Source organism: Nothobranchius furzeri, chromosome 12 (assembly GCF_043380555.1).
Source record: "Nothobranchius furzeri strain GRZ-AD chromosome 12, NfurGRZ-RIMD1, whole genome shotgun sequence".
Classification (NCBI taxonomy): domain Eukaryota; kingdom Metazoa; phylum Chordata; class Actinopteri; order Cyprinodontiformes; family Nothobranchiidae; genus Nothobranchius; species Nothobranchius furzeri.
In genome coordinates this window covers 3,850,407-3,868,672 of record NC_091752.1, presented here as the reverse complement: position 1 = coordinate 3,868,672, position 18,266 = coordinate 3,850,407, and the positions used below count along the sequence as shown (strand labels likewise).

Sequence of the window (18,266 nt, the reverse complement as noted above, 5' to 3'; positions counted from 1 at the left end):
CTTTTGTCCATGAGTGTGGATCTTTTTACTTTGTGGCACGTTTAGTATCAGCTGGCTCGTGCTAGTGTTAGCTTGTTGTCAGTGCTAGCCAGCAGGCTGCAACAGAGTTGTTTATGGCAGTTTTAATTCTGCTGTCAACCAGTAGAAGAAACTTGAGACATATTAATGTGGCTTTAAAGGGAGACTAGGCAGTTTTGGCTTGCTTTTAGCACCCCCTAGTGTCTGTTTAGTAGAACCAAAAGCAAAACCTTTCTCCTCGCCGTGCATTCGTGTTTTTAACACATCAATCTAACAGCTGAAACGTCTCCCCAGTCTTCCTTAGTGTCTACAGGAGCGGTTAGTCACTAAATTAAACAAATCGGCTGTGTTCACGATCAAAAACATGCTGGAAACGTTCTGGAAGCAGACTGCAGCGCCAGGTATGTCAGCTCCGTTTTTATCTAAGTCAAACAGACCGGACTGGCAAATATGAAGTTGCAAACGAAATATTCTGGCCACAGGCGATAGGGTGGCTTTCATTAACCCTGTCAGGGGTCATTTTAGCACACACTGGCTCAAGAAAAGGATTTAAAAAATACGAGGAAATTGTGTGATGTCTCTTTAAAGAACAAGTCACCCCCAAATGAACTTTTTTCCTGATAAACTACATAAATGCGTGTCTAATCGTGCTGCAGACACATGTAGTCAATAGTTTTGCACTTTAGTGCATTTTTGTAGAAATTTTAATATTCTGCCTAAAACTGTCAATGTTGTGCCGTTGTCAGGTAAACACTCTGCACTGCATTTGAATTTAAATCTGCCATCGCTATTGGCTAAGAGGTACCCTAGAACGTTAGCTGGTACCATATGATGTCACAATATCATTGTGAGCCTGTGTGTGTGTGTGTGTGTGTGTGTGTGTGTGTGTGTGTGTGTGTGTGTGTGTGTGTGTGTGTGTGTGTGTGTGTATTTGTTAGCGGCTCGGCCCTCTTGGTCTGCCAGGCAACAGCATTTGTTGCATTTTTCAAACAGGACGTGGGAGTTGAGTAAGAAACTGGTAGGGGGTGACTTGCTCTTTAAAGGAAAGCCCATCACAGAGGTTGTTTGTCTTACAGTGAGAATAAACAGTAAATGACTATTTGGGTGTTCCATGCAGTCTCAAAATTTCCTGCAAAGGCTCAGTAAATATGCTGTGGAAGACTCTCAACTAACAAACCAAGTGTCAGTTTCATTCCCCCACAAAAGGTTGGAAATGTCATAACTTTGGTAGATTTTTAGTTAATTTGCCAGCAAGTCTAAAAGGTGTTAGAAGCAGCAAAAATGACCTTCAGCAATACTTCACGCTGGAGCAGAACTCCTCATTACTGGGATGCATACCGAGCTGCACAGGAACGATCGCTATGATGAAAAATGAAAAGGACACAATAGAAAAACGGCGTGAGAAATACCAGGAGCCGGAAAAGTCCAGACAGAGCAGCGCGCCCTCAAGGATGCATTACTGGTCGGAGCGACTAATGGAAAGGCATCAAGGTAAAAGCTGACGGCCTTGAGCTGATAACGGTGTGTGTGTGTGGGGGGGGGGGGGGGGGGGGGCATGGTAATGGTGCCGATGTTCTTTGGACCAATGTTTGGGAATCTGATAGTGAGGAATGCTACTGGGATGGGAAGATTAGTGGTTACAAACATTTATTTTAGATTCAGTCAGTCAGTCCAGAAGTGGTTTGAAATCCAAGACAAAATATAAAAACTGAGATAGAAAAGTAAAAAATGGCAGCCAGTTTAAGTAGAGATGCTCGAGAATGGGTAAATAATATATAAATCACTAAGTTCACACAAAGTGAGGCAGAATGAGGTCATGGAATCAGATCAGAGCCTGCCACCATCGCTGGTAAAATCATAAAAGTCACATTTAAACAAGAATTTATGTCAACAAAAACAACCAAGCCTCTATTTTATTCATTTATGACAATACACTTAAATCTAACTAAAACAACCTAAACGTAATTATTTATCTACTTGGAGACCTGGACCCGTTTGGTGGTTCGTGACTCAAAACGGGGTCCTGACCTCAACTTTAGGAACAAAAATACAAAAGAACGAGAAGAACTTTTTTTTCTGGTTAAAATTCCTTCAGTGAAAGACCGAAAATGTCCCTAGAAATCCTCAAAATGAAAAATGCCTCCTCCACATGCCATAAGATTACTAACATGCAGAGGCGTTCCGTATTTGTGCGTCTTGTCTTACGCCATGAAACGTGGGTACGTTCAGCCCTAACTGATCCTTAAAGCCGTACCCTGCGCTCTTGTCCACGTAGAACGTTGTTTGCATGATTTTCTGTCAGCAGGGACTTAACTGTGCTCATCAGCTCAGCAGCGTGTGCTCCAGTGGCTCAGAGCTCAGCTGACCATCAACCGCCACAGAGGACAGATACAGTCGGCCTCGTCGTTAAAGGATGGAGCTCAAGGTCGCCTGCCATCTCGGACTCAACCACGCTGGTGTTGAGTCATTTCCTGGGCAGGAAACAAGTCCAGGCTGCAGAATCGAATCCACGAGGGTAAACCGAGCAGCGTGAGCTGGGAGTTGACTTTTTTAGATGGACTGGAGTGGAAACGAGAGAAGCCTTTAGCCAACATACAACATCTGATCCTTTTTGGCCGGGTCCCCAACTGAACGAAACCAATTAAAACAACAAATCTACGCATAGTTGTAAACATTTTCATCCCAAAACAAATACAACTCTTCTGTTTAAGTGGAATTCAATGCTTAAATTCTGAATAACTAATGAGCATCGGAGCCGAGACTTCAGAGCTAGCTTCGGGGAAAGGCCTCGGGCTCACGTTCTTAGATGTTTGGCCATTTTGACTCTCTGAACGTTAGTCGTGTCCTCTGAATGTTTTACTTGGACAAAGAAGGCAAGCTGTGATTATTCAGGGCAGCAGTAGCTCAACAGGTTGAGCGGGTTGTCCAGTTATCAGAAGGTTGCAGGTTTGATCCCGGCTCCGGACAGAGAATTCTGCTGTTGTGTCCTTGGGCAAGACACCTAACCCAACTTGCCTGCTGGTGGTGGTCGGAGGGACTGGTGGCGCCTGTGCTCAGCAGCCTCGCCTCTGTCAGTGCGCCCCAGGGCAGCTGTAGCTGCATCGTAGCTCATCACCACCAGTGTGTGAATGGATGAATGATACACTGTAGTGTAAAGCGCTTTGGAGTCCTTCCTCTGAGAGGCTCTATACAAGTGCGGATCATTTATCATTAATCATATTGACTGCACTAACAGTTCATCCAAGCGGTTTCTGCTTCTTTTTATCGGTAAGTAAAATTATACTTCCCTACTTTATTTCGCTGGTTGAATGGGAGAATGCTGAGTCATTTAACTGCTTGGTCAAACAGGTTAGTGGGGCTGCATGAGGAACTTGAGCGGGTGCCCGGCTTCTCCTGCCCGGGACGCGTGGACCGGCTCTGAGGTCAGGCTAGTCGTGCTGGTCACTTGTGGATCTCTGATGGAGACCACGGAAACACAGCTGCTTCACTTTGAATCGCTCAGCCGCATTTTAGGAGCGTCAACTCGGCTCTTGGCTTCGTGTCGACACAGCGCCGGTAGCCGAGTCGACGCTCCGAGAGCTGGGATCGGCGACAGCGGCGGACTCGCGAATTTTTGACTGCTGGACCAGCGAAGCCCGATATCCACAGTCAGCTTACCTGGTTATGATTTTGTTATTAAGCAGGCCGGAGGTGCCTTCACTTTGGAGTTGCTCTACCGTGTTTTTCTTGCTAAAAATGCCCGGAAAACTGTTAGCTTCAGGTTAGCATATAGCTAATGTCCTGCCGATCTCCACCTGTGAAGCATGAGCTGACGTAAAAGGCTACGGCTACGATCGAGGGCAACCCGGGTCCCACCTGAGCCCTTCTTATCTTCTTGGATTAGCCAAGTTAGCTGGTAGCTACATTGGTTCCAACCCTGTCCCAAACCTAACAGCCCCACCCTCAGCTCCACCTCTTTCCCATTTTGGATTGTTTGGGCGTGACGAGACGTGTGACACGTAAAGAAAAAAATCAGTGATGGGAATCTACTGTTTTTGGCTTCTACCCGCCCCCGCGGAACAACGGGCGGGTCGTGTCCATATTTTTTATGTCGATGGTCTCAACCCAGATGTGAAAGCACCATTAGGGACAATTTAGAGTGTCCTGCTTGTTTTTAGTCTTTGGGACAGGGGTGGTTAAAGGGGGTACGAGGTTGGGCTGGGGCAAGCCTTGCCCCCCCCCCCCCCCCAAAAAAAAAAGCTGTTTCATCTAAAGTACCTGTAACTGACTTGGTGTTATAATTTTGGAATTACCCACTAAATTGTGAAATACTCAAAGGCATGTTGTGTTTTCTTACAAAGGTGCCCCTCTAACAGAGCAGCTGGCCCCTTTAATGTTAGTCTAAAACCACCCCTGCACCAAGCAGCCTCTGATCCCAGGCTCCTAAATTAGTTTTTCAGATTAATTTTTTAATGGAGGCCATTAATGCATCGCCGCCAAGAAGAAATAGAAAAAAAATCCAACATGTTCTGGTCAGTGAACTCACCATCCCTCAATCCCAGCATCTTCAGATCTTGTGGAAGTTTTTAACCTCCAAGATCATCATTTCAAGTTAATTAGAAAATTCAGGTAATTATTGTTTTTTGAGCTGATGAACAAGAATCAGAAATCAGCATCAGGCATCAAAACCAGAATATCTCTTAATTTCTAAGCGACACAAGTGCAGCCAGGTCACAGGGTGCATTTCTACTAGCAAAAAATAAATAAATAAATAAAAGGACATTTTAATCACCTGACATCACCAGCTAGCAGATAGAGATCATCCCATTTTAATATCATTTAATAGTGAGCAGCTCTTAAATAATGAAAAAAAAAACGATAAACGTGATCATAAGCAGGTTTATCATCAATCTTTTAATATAAAAAGTTAAATATAATAAATTCGCAGGTTATAATAAGTTCCCTGCAGGCTGCAGCAGTGGACGGTGTATCCGCTCTGCACAGCTGTTTAACCTACTTCCCACAGACGACGCAGAAAAGAGGCTCTGGCTCCCAGCAGCCAGGAAGCTCTGAGATGAGGACCCCTTCTCCTCCGGATGCGTTGAAATGAAGGCTTTGCGGCAAAGACACTCACCTCTAGCCGACATGCCCGGTAGGTAGAGCCTCTCTCTCTTTGATTGTCAGGAGAAGCAACCGCGGTGCAGCTAAGAAACAGGAGGGAAATACCCAATTATACGCGCATCCAGGCCTTTTTATGGATAAAACACGGAAAACATCATGAGATCTGGGAGAATGCGCGATGGATATGCCAGCGCCAGGGCGTGTCCTAACAGTCAGCATCCCTGTTTAACAAGTTTCTCTGCACATCTGAACGCACGGTTACATATTTACACCTATATCCGTTTTTTTTAATTCCTCGCCTGCATCTGGCTCACCTAAGTCCGCTCCTGGTCTGTCCGGGACGAATGCGCTCTGCTGGAACTAGCGGTAGTTAAATCACAAAGTTGACAGGCTGGTTTTCATTTCCCCTCACTGCCGTGGCTCCTTTAGAAGGAACTCACCTGGCTGCAGCTTCAAACTCAAAAAGCTGCGACACTAAGGGAGAAACCAGGAAGTCACACGTTTCAACCAAATGATAAAAAATCTATGGACCTTAAGAGCTAAAATAATATAATTATTGTTTCAACGAGCCACGTATTTAGTTTGGGAACATTCACCTAAACTGACGCGAGCCCTCCAGCGGCTCTTCATTATCATGCAATCACCGTTGTGAAGAGTGCCAGCGCCCCCTGGTGGTGTGGTTCGGTAGCGTTTGGCGAGGGAAGTGCCACCGTGTCCAGGGAGAAGCTAAGCTACATTTAGCAGCAGACGTCTTGTTTACACTGCTGGGAACTACCAGGCCTGTAAAGTCATCAGGCAGGCCAGCAGCGTGCTGCGAGTTTATTGCCGCTCACGTTTATTCTCTCGTTGCAAGGTTCACTATATGAAACCTCCAATCTGGAGCGGGGCGGCAGCAACAGAAAGAAGATAGAGGAATTCTCTAGGTCTTCTCGGGAGAAACTGGTCCAGTCGAAGAACAAAATGTTCTCCAAATTCACCTCGATTCTCCAGCACGCGGTGGAAGCGGTGAGTTTGTCTTATGGTTAACTCGTTTCTGACTCTTGTATCCGTTTACGTGTCCTAAATATTGGATTAAATCGCCTTTGTTGCATGGAGGTATAACGTCAGCATTAGGTTGCTAACTAGCAAGCTGACAAATGAGTATAGTCATTAGCTTGTTTCCCCCGCTTGGCATATACTTTCACAGTTTATTATATTTGTTTTTTTTTCTTTGCAATACTTGAGACTGATCTTTATTCAATGGCATGGTTTTTACGTTTAAGCGAGCTTTAAGTTAGCCAGACACAGCTAAGCTAGCCTGAAGAGGCTAAGCTATCCAGTTTCTAACAGCAGCTTCTTAAGATGGTGTCAAAATGTTTGCACAGCTTGTTAAACGTTGCGCAAACGTGCAGTTCTAAATATTAAACGTATATTTTAAGACCCGTTTTGGGATTTTGTAAATCCTGAAGCGGTTATTAGCCGGCTAGCTAGCTACGTTACAATTTCTGAGTTTCTGTCCAAACATTTGTCAAGCTTTTCCCGGTTTGTTTACTAATGAGGCCTGAATCCAGTCTCCCTAGTCCTCACGTCCTCCCTGTGCTACACGTGTCCCTGTTAACACACCTGGTTTACGTAGGTTAATGACCCCTGTCATGAGTCGGGTGTGGCTGTTTCCAGAAACCAAAACAAACCCAGCTGTATCCATCCACATTAACCACTACTACCTGGAGGCTTCTCACCGTGATCACTGCTCGGCAGTTATTTATATCTAATATTTAAAACCTGACAGGAAATATCTGATAAAAGTTGTAAAATAAAGTCCCTGAAAACAGAGTCAAATATTTTAATAGTTCTTTGTCAGACAAAAACATTTTTAGCATGTTTGCTTGCCATCAGCACCGTTCAGGGTTCTTATGGATGCTTAAGATCCTTGAACACGAGTTAATTTTGAATAAAGTGCTCGAAACTGTAGCTGAAATACGTTTAGCACTGTATTATTGACTTCCAGTGAGCAGGTGTGTGTAAAAGTTTTGTTTTAAGTTGGGCCCGACCGATATATCAGTCGGTATCGACTATCGCCAAAAAGACGGCGATATGGTCGATATTGCGCTACCTATCCAGCAGATGGCGCCAGCTTTATGAACTCATGTTGTGTGGCTCCACTACTTTGAACTTTGGACACAAATTATTGTTTTGGAACTTTTTTTTATTTTTATTTATTCTTATTTATGTTTCTAATATGTGCAGTTATTTCCTGTCCGGGGTGCAAAAGTTCACCAAGTTAACTTCCACAGAGTGTTACTTTGTTACAAAGCACAAGTGTTACGTTTTATTTATCGCTGCATTTTTATTATTTTAATATTCTTACAGGGATCTTCTGTCCCTAAACGTGTGTGTGTTGTTAGATTCCCCAGAGTTAGCTAAGACAGGAAAAACATGTTGTAGCCAGATGTTTTAGCATAAAGCAATGGAAGGGAAGGCTTGCATTCACCTACATATAAAACACTATAATGTATGTGAATTCGCTTACATTGTTTTATGCTAAACTAAGAAACCCACCTGCTGCCAGGTCATATCGGGCTGGTTATAAAATGCTTTAACTCTGGGGGATCTTAACCAGACACAGTTTACTGAGTGGTGGAATATTCCTTTAAGTTAAAATGTATTTGTGGAAATCACCGTTTACAAGGAAAAACTGGAATGTTAGATTTATGCCGTGGCTGAGTTTGTGTGTTCTGTTGTTTTTGAGATCTGCTAAATAAATCTTATTTGCTTTACTTGGAAACCCGAGTGAGTTATGGAGACAGTTCTTTGGTGTGTAATACAGAAATAAGTTTGCATCAAAAAGGCAGAGAATGAAGGGTTTAAGCTTAAGAAAATTTTATTTCTTTTTTTGTGAGGGAGATTTATCGGCTATCGGCCTTTGTTAAAAGTTTTATATCGGTATCGGTCCCAAAAAAAGCATATTGGTCGGGCCCTAGTTTTAAGAGACCACGTCTTTAATATTCAGGACACCTTGGAGGCTAGCCACCCGCTAAAGCTCTGCATCAGAGACGACGTTTTGTGTAAACGACCAAAGCAGGGAGCTGGAAAACGTTGAAAGTGCTTGAATTTGGCAAACATGTACAAACCCCGGTAATTATACGTGCTCTATTCTCCTCTTTCAGCTCGCCCCATCTCTGCCCTTGCAGGAGGACTTTGTCTACCACTGGAAGGCCATCACACACTATTACATTGAGACCTCAGGTATTTAGAGAGAGTGGTGTGACCTGTTATGACCCTGAAATCTATAGAAAGATGAAATTTGGTGTCATTCTTTCATTGTTGCCATGTTTGTTTGTAACACGGCCATGCTAGCTAGCAGTGCCAGCTCTCAAGTTTTGGTGTTTTCTGTGGTTTTGCGCGTCTTTGTGTCAGATGACAAAGCCCCGGTCACAGACACCAACATCCCATCCCACCTGGAACAGATGCTGGACATCCTGACCCAGGAGGAGGCGGAAAGGGAGTCTGGGGAAACGGGACCCTGCATGGAATACCTCCTACACCACAAGATCCTGGAGACGCTCTACACGTTGGGCAAAGCAGATGTAAGAGTCCCGTCTGGTCAGCTGCTGGTGAGGGAATTCCTTCTCAGGCAATGAAATGTGTTAATACGATTTCTCGTCAGTGTCCTCCAGGCATGAAGCAGCAAGTTCTTACCTTTTACACAAAGCTGCTAGCACACATTCGCCAGCCGCTCCTGCCACACATCAACGTCCACAGACCTGTACAGGTGAGCTGTAGGTGTCGTTTTTGAAGCGCGTGGCATGAAAGTTTTAACTGAGAAGATGTCCAACTTGCAGAAATTGGTCCGTCTGTGTGGCGAGGTTCTGGCTGCACCTACGGAAAACGAGGAGATCCAGTTCCTCTGTATCGTCTGTGCCAAGCTAAAGCAGGACCCGTATCTGGTCAACTTCTTCCTGGAGGTGGGATGTCATGACTCCCGAGAGGGAGATGAGGGCTTCGGACAAATACCTTTAAAAACATTTTTATGGTTCTTTTTTTTTTTTTTAGAACAAATCAAAGAGAGCCGAGACAAAAGGCCCCGCTGCGACGGAGGAGAGCGTCGTAGCTCCGGACACGGGCCAGTCTCCGGCGGACGAGCCAGTAGCTGCAGCTGCTGCTTCCTCCTCCAGTCCAACAAGAAACCACAACAACAACAATTACAACCTGGTCACCTCCTTACTCAACCTCACAAAGAGTCCCGTAAGTTAACGGGCGTTCTGTTAAAGCCTGATAGTCACTGGTGTGAACGTGCTGTTCTCCTCCACCCAGGACGGCAGGATCGTGGTGAAGGCTTGTGAAGGTTTGATGCTCCTGGTCAGTCTGCCTGAACCTGCTGCCGCCAAGTGTCTGACGGAAAACACGGAGCTGTGCGAGCTTCTCACCCACAGACTCGTCTCCTTCTACAAGGCGCTGCCGCCGTCCATGGACCCTCTGGACATAGAGACAGTGGAGTCGGTCAACTGGGGGTAAATGTCTCCAGCGTGAAGTCCTTATGGAGCGGAGACGAGCCGGAATGGTTGAATAATGGAAAAAATAAATGCTTGTCAGATTCTGAATTGGAAAAAAATTCAAACTACATTTATTCTGCAGCTTGGAATAAAAGTTTCCATTCAGTTTTTAAGTTTTATAATTAGGATTTTTGTTGGTGTCAGGTTCAAATATGAAAAAAATACATTTTAAACTGAAATGATTAGAAACTTTTTCAAGCTAAAAAGTAGTTTCACTTCTTCTTTTGAATTCATCTTTTTGTTATTTTTTACCCAGAATGGGATCGGCCGATATACCGGGCAGACATTTACCGGTTTTTGTGCATCTGCAGGCAGACTCTTCAGCAGAGCCGATTTAAAGTCGGGCACATCTTCATGCAGCGTGGTGCTGCCGCAGAAGCGTATCCACGTGTCCGTTAACGTTCCCGATAAACATCAGCTTCAAAAACTAACTGAACTAGGGTTCAGTAGTTGGTTGTTGTGAGTGATGATCTAACGTAAACGAGGCAGGAATATCGCCATCGGCGATAGAAGAACTCATATCGGTCGTTTCAGTATTCTGGCTCCGTTTCACCTCCTTAACTTTTTTTTTATGCAAGTTTTTCACATCAAGGATAACTTTCAGCTGAAAAATGACCCGATTAACACACGAGACTCGCCTCTAAGGAGCTGTCCTGTCTTGTAGTCTAGATGTTTATAACCTGAAGGAGGACGCCGCCGTCTTCACCGGGAAGCGGGCGCTCATCTCCTTCCTGTCGTGGCTGGATTACTGCGACCAGCTCATCAAAGAAGCTCAGAAGGTTCTGACTCATCTCGTACGACGAGAGTTTAGAACCCACAGAAAGCTTCAGCTCTTGTTTTTCCTCCCGTCTTCCAGTCAGCAGCCGCGGCGATGGCCAGAGCTGTGAGCGAACGCTTCTTTGTGTCCGTGATGGAGCCTCAGCTGATGCAGACGTGAGTCTCGTTCTGAGTCACACATCAATCATCTGTCATCCTTTTACCAAGTGGCTTGTGCTTGTGTAGATCCGAGGTGGGAATCTTGACCTCCACGGCGCTGCTGAACCGGATCATACGGCAGGTGACGTCGGAGGCGCTGCTGCAGGAGATTGTTTACTTCCTGCTGGGGGAGGAGAAGGAAGCAGAATCTCCGGCTACGCTCACCAAGAATCCACTCCGGCACAGACTCATCGAGCACTGTGATCATCTCTCAGACGAGGTTCTCTCTAATTCCCTCGTTTTCCTGTTGTTATATAAACGCTCGTAGCTGCTCTTACTCAAGAGGAATCTAAGGAGATTATCTGAATGACCCGAGGAACAGCCATCGTGGTTGAACAGAACGCTTTTATGACACAAAAGATGGCCGAGTCATCCCTTTGTTCTGGTATCTGCTGCCTGCTTTTCTGTCGGTGAGCTGGAGGACGCTCACTCCTCCGTTCCTCCCTCGCTGTTCCCAGATCAGCATCATGACGCTGCGCCTGTTTGAGCAGCTGATCCAGAAGCCCCACCGGCACGTCCTCCTCAGCCTGGCGCTGCGGAACCTGGAGGAGCGGAACTACCTGGAGAACAAACCCCAGGAGGAGCGGGAGCCGCTGGAGAACGGGCAGCCTCACGATGCCGTGTAAGGACCCGAGCATTCTGGGATACGTCAGCTGCTGTTTCCAAAGTCACTGAGGCCCTGTCCACACGTCGCCGGGGATCTGCCAAAACGTAGATATTTTTCTACGTTTAGGCCTGTCATCCACACGAAAACGGAGTTTTTTCACACGAAAACGGATCTTTTTAAAAACTCCGGCCAAAGTGAAGATCTGCGTTTTCTCCGTTTTGGGTGTCTGCGTGTGGACGGACAAAACCGGAGTTTTAAGGTCCGCAACGTCACTTTCCGCGACAAAACAATGCTGACATCACGTGTGCGACCTGTGTTTACACTAGCCGACAGCATGGATGCCTTCAGAGCTGCACTCTGTCACTACCCGATCCATCAATTGTCCAAGCGCTTTCTGCTTGTTTGTTTTTGCAAGAGGAATTACTGCTCCTTGCGGAAGACCACAGACGAAGGACGAGGTTAAGAACGGGGGAAGTACTGCCGCCTACAGGTCTGGCATGTCCTTAACAACGTATTTATCCGGGTACGCGGACAGTTTTTTTTTTAAAACGAGGTGGTGTGGATGCAAGTTTTTGGAGGGGCGGATATTCGCTTTTAAAAAAACCCGGCTACGTGTGGACTCGGCCTGAGACTCACGTTCTGAAGGGATTTTTACCTGATTCTTTTGGAAAAACACGAATTGGCACCAAGTTTGTGATTTTATAAACACCCACGTTAAATAAATATTCCATTAGAACTAACCGTGTCCTCCCACAGAGACCTGGAGGAGGATCCGCTCTTCGGAGACGACCCCTCTCCAGACACCAGGTTGTCTGGTTCCGACTGGCTCAGCTCCTCTCCGCCTCTCAGTCCGGATCACTCCAGGTCCGACGGGAAGACCGAGGTCCACAAGATCGTCAACAGGTGCCACATCCCTTCGGCGGGTTGCAGGTGCTGGTTCCCACTGGTTCTAACTGGTTTTGTTTACAGCTTCCTGTGTTTGGTGCCCGACGAGGCCAAGTCATCGTATCAGGTAGAAGGGACGGGATACGACACCTACCTCAGAGACGCTCACAGACAGGTGAGCTGCTGCTGAAGGGATTCACACCTGTTGGTGTTCTTCTGTGAACTCGGCCGCCGGTTGTTTCTGGTTTCCTCAGTTCAGAGACTACTGCGGCGTGTGCCAGCGCTGGGACTGGAGAGGAAATCCCAAACCTCTAGAGAAATGCGACTTGGACCTGCCGTTCTTCGAAGGTCACTTCCTCAAGGTTCTCTTCGACAGGATGGGGCGCATCTTGGATCAGGTGAGTCGTCAACTACCAATCAGCTGATTGATTTCCACTTTGTTACGAAGACCTCGTCAGCTTCTCTGCAGCGTTCATAACCGAGTCTTCCGTCCTCCAGCCCTACGACGTTAACCTGCAGGTAACGTCCGTTCTGTCCAAGCTGTCTTTACTACCGCACCCCCACTTACACGAATACCTGCTGGACCCGTACATCAACCTGGCCCCCGGCTGCAGGTCGCTGTTCTCTGTCATCGTCAGGGTAAGTCTCCCAACCAGCAGCAGGACAACGGCTCTAATATGTTATGGTCCGTCTCGGGGAACCGTTCAGGTTTCTGACCCCGGCGTGCCACCGGATGCGTAAGCGTAGTTGTTGACGGGTCTTCCCCGTGAGCTCAGCGGCACGTCGTTGCAGATGAGCTGCGTTCCACGCAGCTGGTTTTGCGACGTCCCCAAATAACCACAGGGTATCCGCGGGTCCTTAACGTCTTAAAAAGTCTTAAATTTACTTTTCCAAATTTAAGGCCTTGAAAATCCTTAAAAATGACAAATAATCCTTAAATACAGTTTCCAAAGGTCTTAAATTACCAAAGACCCAATAAACTAGATTAGTTTATTTGACATTTTCGTGAATTTCAGCGTTTTTTGTGTACGATGTTGGCGTAAGCGGAACCGTACACATTCAGTTGGTTGTGAAAGGGGGCTGTTTTTAGATGAGCACATTAGCTGGTTAAGCTAGTGGGAGCTTGCGCCATGGGGAAGCGCAAGTTTAATGGTAACTGGATGGCTAATCCCACGTTCGCGACGTGGTTAGCACCGGTTCCAGGCAATAGCTGGAAATTATAGCTTAAAATTCATTTTAAAAATAGCTTAAATTTGGATCCGGATCGAAAGGAGTCAGTTGAGGTGGTTTGGGCATCTGGTCAGGATGCCTCCTGGACGCCTCCCTGGGGAGGTGTTTCGGGCATGTCCTGCCGGCAGGAGGCCCCCGGGTCGACCCAGGACACGTTGGAGAGGTTACATCTCCAATCTGGTCCGGGAACGCCTTGGGGTCCTGCCGGAGGAGCTGGTGGAGGTGGCCGGGGAGAGGACGGCCTGGAGCTCCCTAGTTGGGATGCTGCCCCCATGACCCGGACCCGGATAAGCGGAGGAAGACGACGACAAGCTTAAATTTGGTCAAAGTGGCCTTAAAAAAGGTCTTAAAAAGTCTTAAATTTGGCTCCCTTAAACCTGCAGATACCCTGAACCAGATAATTGCGAGATCACGCGTGATTTCGTCTGTTCACGCCACAAAAAACAAGGGGAAAGCCGGCAGCGTGAATCCAGGAAGGTCTGGTTTATTTTCTGTTGATCTCTAGTTAAGCGCGCATCTTATTTTGAAGGTTTCTGGGTGTTTTACACCACTTCTGTGTTTAACTTCCTGTCTGGCCCGATCCGAACTGGTGAGCTTGACGTGTTCTAAAAGCGTAACACGTAAAAAGTGCAAATTTGGCAGAGCAACATGTTACGCTTCTGGGATGCGCCACTTTGTATTCGGAGGAAACGCACCCATTCATTGCGGTGGAGGTTCACGCTGCACGGGCGTTACGCCACGCTTACTCATCCGTGGAAAGTCGGGGTGAGCATAGGTGGTAAAACAGCTCCCTGAACCGCTAGAAGCACCTCTAGCTCAGAGCGAAGGACTGATGGGTTAAAGCGGCTCCTCTGTGTCAGGTGGTTGGAGATCTCATGTTGAGGATCCAGCGTATCCCAGACTTCACACCCAAACTGCTGCTGGTGCGGAAGCGGTTACTGGGCCTGGAGCCAGAGGGCATCACGTACGTACCCCCGCCCGGAGCGGTTTGTGTTGGTGTGTTCCCGGGAGCTTACCTTTGACCTTCTCCTGCAGCGTCGACCACACAACGCTGCTGGAGGGAGTCATCGTGCTGGAGGAGTTCTGCAAAGAGCTGGCCGCCGTCGCCTTCGTCAAATATCACGCCGCCGCTGCGTCTTCCTCGCCCTAGCCTTCCTGCTCTCCTCCCATCTGGGCCTTCGGGGGTTACTGGTGGAACTGGTCTGACCAGTAACTGACGTGTTTCATCGTTCCCCTCCTCAGATCTCCTGGGCTCCACTTTCAGAAGTTTGTCTCGCTCCGGCAGACGAGGATGGTGGTGGATGTGCAGAGAGACGCTCACTAGACTATTACTCACTTCCCCCCCACCTCTTTCTATTTCCGTGTGTGTGTGTGTGTGTGTGTGTGTGTGTGTGTGTGTGTGTGTGTGTGTGTGTGTGTGTGTGTGTGTGTGTGTGTGTGTGTGTGTGTGTGTGTGTTATGTTACAAAGTCATTGTAGTTTCCAGATGTTTGTATTTATTTTCTGTCCATCGCCTTAACGTGACGTCACCTTCCGTCATTTTGTCTGAGGATGAGAATCTGCGCATGCACACACACACACACACACACACACGTACGTCTGCTCTTTTAAATGCCAAGTTGTTTATTTTCATGTTGCCTTTTTAACTCCCGTTTTCAGATGGAAGAGGAAACTAGTTCATTTCAGCAACCGAACAGATTCTTGTCTCTGATTTGGCTTTGAGACTCGTTCGTCACCCAAAGACGCGTTCAGCTGAACAAAACCCAGAGTTTGCACCTGAACGTCATCGCACTGCACTTGGTTATTAATATTAGAGGGTTAATGTCAGTAATTTATTTGTGCTCTTTAAGGAAATAATCAGAAAATGTTTTTTTTGGGGGGGGGGATGTGCTAGAAAGCAGCTTTTCTGTCAGAAAAAGCTGAAAAAAGAACATTTCTCCAGATTTTCATCAAAAAGCTTCCTGACGTCTGCTCAGGTGTTGCTTTTACCTGCAGTATTACGTCTGAGGGAGGAAACGTCCTCGTGGTGCTGCCACGTCTTCAGCTGTTGGAAAGATGCTACTTGACATTTTTTTGTTGTGTGAACTCTCCTGGCCCCGCCCACTCTTAGCACCTGCAGTCACCTGCATGGGCTCAGATTTGCACATCTTGTAAATTCATTTTCCTCAAATGTTTTTTCATAAACCAAAAAAGAAAAAAAATCCTGGAAATGCCAGGATTTGTGTTTTAATCATGCACATTTTTATGACCTATTTCGGAGCTCTTTCATATATTTGTATATTATATGTGTACAATAGCAACAGGGTTCTGCTAGCTGGTGTAAATGCATGCTTGTACATCATTTTTTATTGTTGAAACAGGTGAAAAGGCAGATGTGAGATTTCAGACAGAGATGAGGCCTTATTAAACACTCTGGCTCTCCGAGTGAAAACGTTGTCCCTTTCGTTTGTGAAGTCGTACGAAGTTGAGCTGAAGCGGCGCAGGCAGACCGCCTCCGAGGCTGGATTGTAGACTTAAGGCAGGAACGTCCAAATTAATCACAAGTCATCTTCAGGTTTGGTTTCAAACATCTGTTACTCAGCAGAAGATGTGATCATTCTTCAGTTTTTGTCTTGTTTATTTAAAAAATGTCTACAATAAAACAAAAATACACAAAATAATTTCTCTCAATGGCAAAGATGAAAACCACAAGTTCTGTTCAATCTTCCAAAATAAACATTTCTCAAAAGCCACCAGATAATACACGTGAATGTCTGTAACATGTCACTTCTCGTTCTCCACGAAACGGCCCCGGAGCACGGCGGGATACCGGAACGCCGTCCTACATCCACGGATACATTCTGCTTCACTCAGACGAGGAAACGTCCTCTCTGGGTTCAGCGAAGGGTTGTGTGAGCTGCTTTGGAGGCACTGCGGTGCAGAAAAGAGGCGCTCGGTCTGATCGTTACCGAGTCAGTCCAGGTCCTGAAGGAGTTTAAAGCACCTTTTGTCACATTTACTAATTGAAAGATTCTTGTTCTTACATAGAAACCAATCTGAAGTTCTACCACACTCATTAAGTGCTTCTACATCTGCAGGACAGAAAAACTGTTGGCTAAAGGAATATTTTGGCCATGTTGAAGTGTAGAATGTATAATTTTTATAAATATTTATTATACCTATTGCAGATCGCTTTCTGAGCAGCCTTACATCAGAGAAACGGCGTGTGTTCATCAGGATTGATGAGCTAAAGGCTAGACTGATGACAGTGAGTTGCTGCCTTCTTAAAACGGACGTTTCAGGGAAGTCCGTGCAACGTTCATTACCGTAATGGTGGTTTACCCTCCTATTATCCTAAAATACTACTAACGTATTATCCTTAGGGTCAAATTGGCCCCAAACGTGACAGGAGGGTAATCAGAAGTAAAAATCAGACCGACTTCTGGTGCATTCAGGGTCCAGTCTGGTAGGATATTCATACAAGTTCTATCAAAACGATGTTTTATGATGGCTGGAACTCACTTTGGACGCAGGTTCCTTCAGAATGAGTCAATCTGAGATACTTTTAGGTGGTTTCTTAAAAACGGCTCAAATCTAAATTACACACGAGCCTCGGGTGCGTCGAATGTGCAAATAAACCACCGCATGTTGGTAAAGTTCACAAAACGTTTGCATGAACTGAGAAGAGCCGCTTTAAGACGATGGCAGCGACGTTCAAACTAGCCGTTAGCCCATCGGTCCTGTTGCATGAGGCTTCCCAAAGTCAGTGTGAGGTTGAGGATATCCAGGAATCAAACTGGAAATAACTAGTTTACTACAACAGGAGTAAAAACAAAAATAGCATGCCATTAATTTACCTTTTATGCTCATGCAGCAACATTTACATTCACAAATCTTTGATAGTTGAGCCAGAAGCTGAAAAGTTTGGGAACCACCTACTAGAACAAAAGCCATTTCTCCAAACAGAGGCTGTTCTGATGTCATTTTTTTAACTTTTCACTTAAAAAAAAAAACAACTTCAAAATGTCTAAATCTGTCCACAATTGAAATAAAAACCTGTGTGATTCCTAGATGAGGACTTTGTTTCAGGAGATCGGCGATATTCTCGTTTCTGTTCACAAACATTAAACTAAACGTTCCATCAGATTGTCACGGTTTAAACAGAGGGCCAGATTTCTGACGCGCTGATTGAAAAGACGACTTCTGCCCTGAAATCTTCCTCGTTCCAATAAAAGATTCGAACAGCAGTAAGATGTGATGTCACGACCCAGCTACATGATTTAGAAACAATAATAATAAAAAGACATCCAGCATTCTTTCTCCGCCTTGTAGTGAAAGCTCCCAAACAGTGTGACAGAATACAAACATATGATGGTGCGTTAAATTAATTTACAGTGTTATGTAAATAATTATATTTCTTATGCAAATCACTTTCATGTACATAAAAAAACACTACGTAAAAAATAACTACATGCCGACGCACAAACCCAACGCGCTAAAAGTACAGGTCGACCGTTTTTATTTGTTTTTTTGGGGAAAAAAATATTATTTACAGTTCAATTTATCGTTTTCAGCTTCTCTGCTCGTTTACAAAACCGTGATCCGCGTTCACGGACATGTGCACAAACCGCTCACACTGGAACATTCAGACAAACAAGTGTCTCTTTGGCTGGTGTGAAGCTGCGGCACCTCGCAACGTTTTCATCTCCGAACGACAAAAAAAAAACGCACACGCAAAAATAACACCGTCTAACCGCACAGAAACCGGCTCAAATGATAGCTATCGCAATAACTTTCCTATGCATTTGCATATTATATATATATTATATATATATATATATATATATATATGTATATATATATATATATATATATATATATATATATATATATATATATATATATACATACACAATATATATATATATATTGTATATATAT

General features: G+C 45.5%; 2 protein-coding genes across 3 annotated transcripts in view; one reads left to right on the top strand and one right to left on the bottom strand.

Annotated features, from left to right (window-relative positions):
- The window catches only part of LOC107375405 (actin-binding LIM protein 1), a 69,702-nt gene extending 62,565 nt beyond the window's left edge, over positions 1-7,137 (bottom strand). Inside the window, exons 1-2 of one of the 2 annotated variants that reach the window (XR_011515636.1) lie at positions 6,721-7,137; positions 5,132-5,201 (exon numbers count right to left, since the gene is read on the bottom strand). The gene's annotated coding sequence lies outside the window, so the exon portion shown is untranslated. Of the gene's footprint in view, positions 1-5,131; positions 5,202-5,432; positions 5,646-6,720 lie in introns of those variants that run through there. The other variant, XR_011515637.1, reaches the window with a different exon arrangement.
- On the top strand, positions 5,010-17,395 carry fhip2a (FHF complex subunit HOOK interacting protein 2). The gene is made up of 18 exons (XM_015943912.3): positions 5,010-5,149; positions 5,972-6,123; positions 8,265-8,343; positions 8,515-8,684; positions 8,765-8,869; positions 8,940-9,062; positions 9,151-9,342; positions 9,412-9,608; positions 10,315-10,429; positions 10,507-10,583; positions 10,653-10,845; positions 11,084-11,247; positions 11,989-12,135; positions 12,202-12,292; positions 12,372-12,515; positions 12,616-12,756; positions 14,208-14,311; positions 14,383-17,395. Exons 1-18 carry the CDS (start codon positions 5,104-5,106, stop codon positions 14,495-14,497), a joined length of 2,355 nt encoding a protein of 784 aa, XP_015799398.2. The 5' UTR covers positions 5,010-5,103; the 3' UTR covers positions 14,498-17,395.
- Positions 17,396-18,266: the final 871 nt, after the last annotated feature.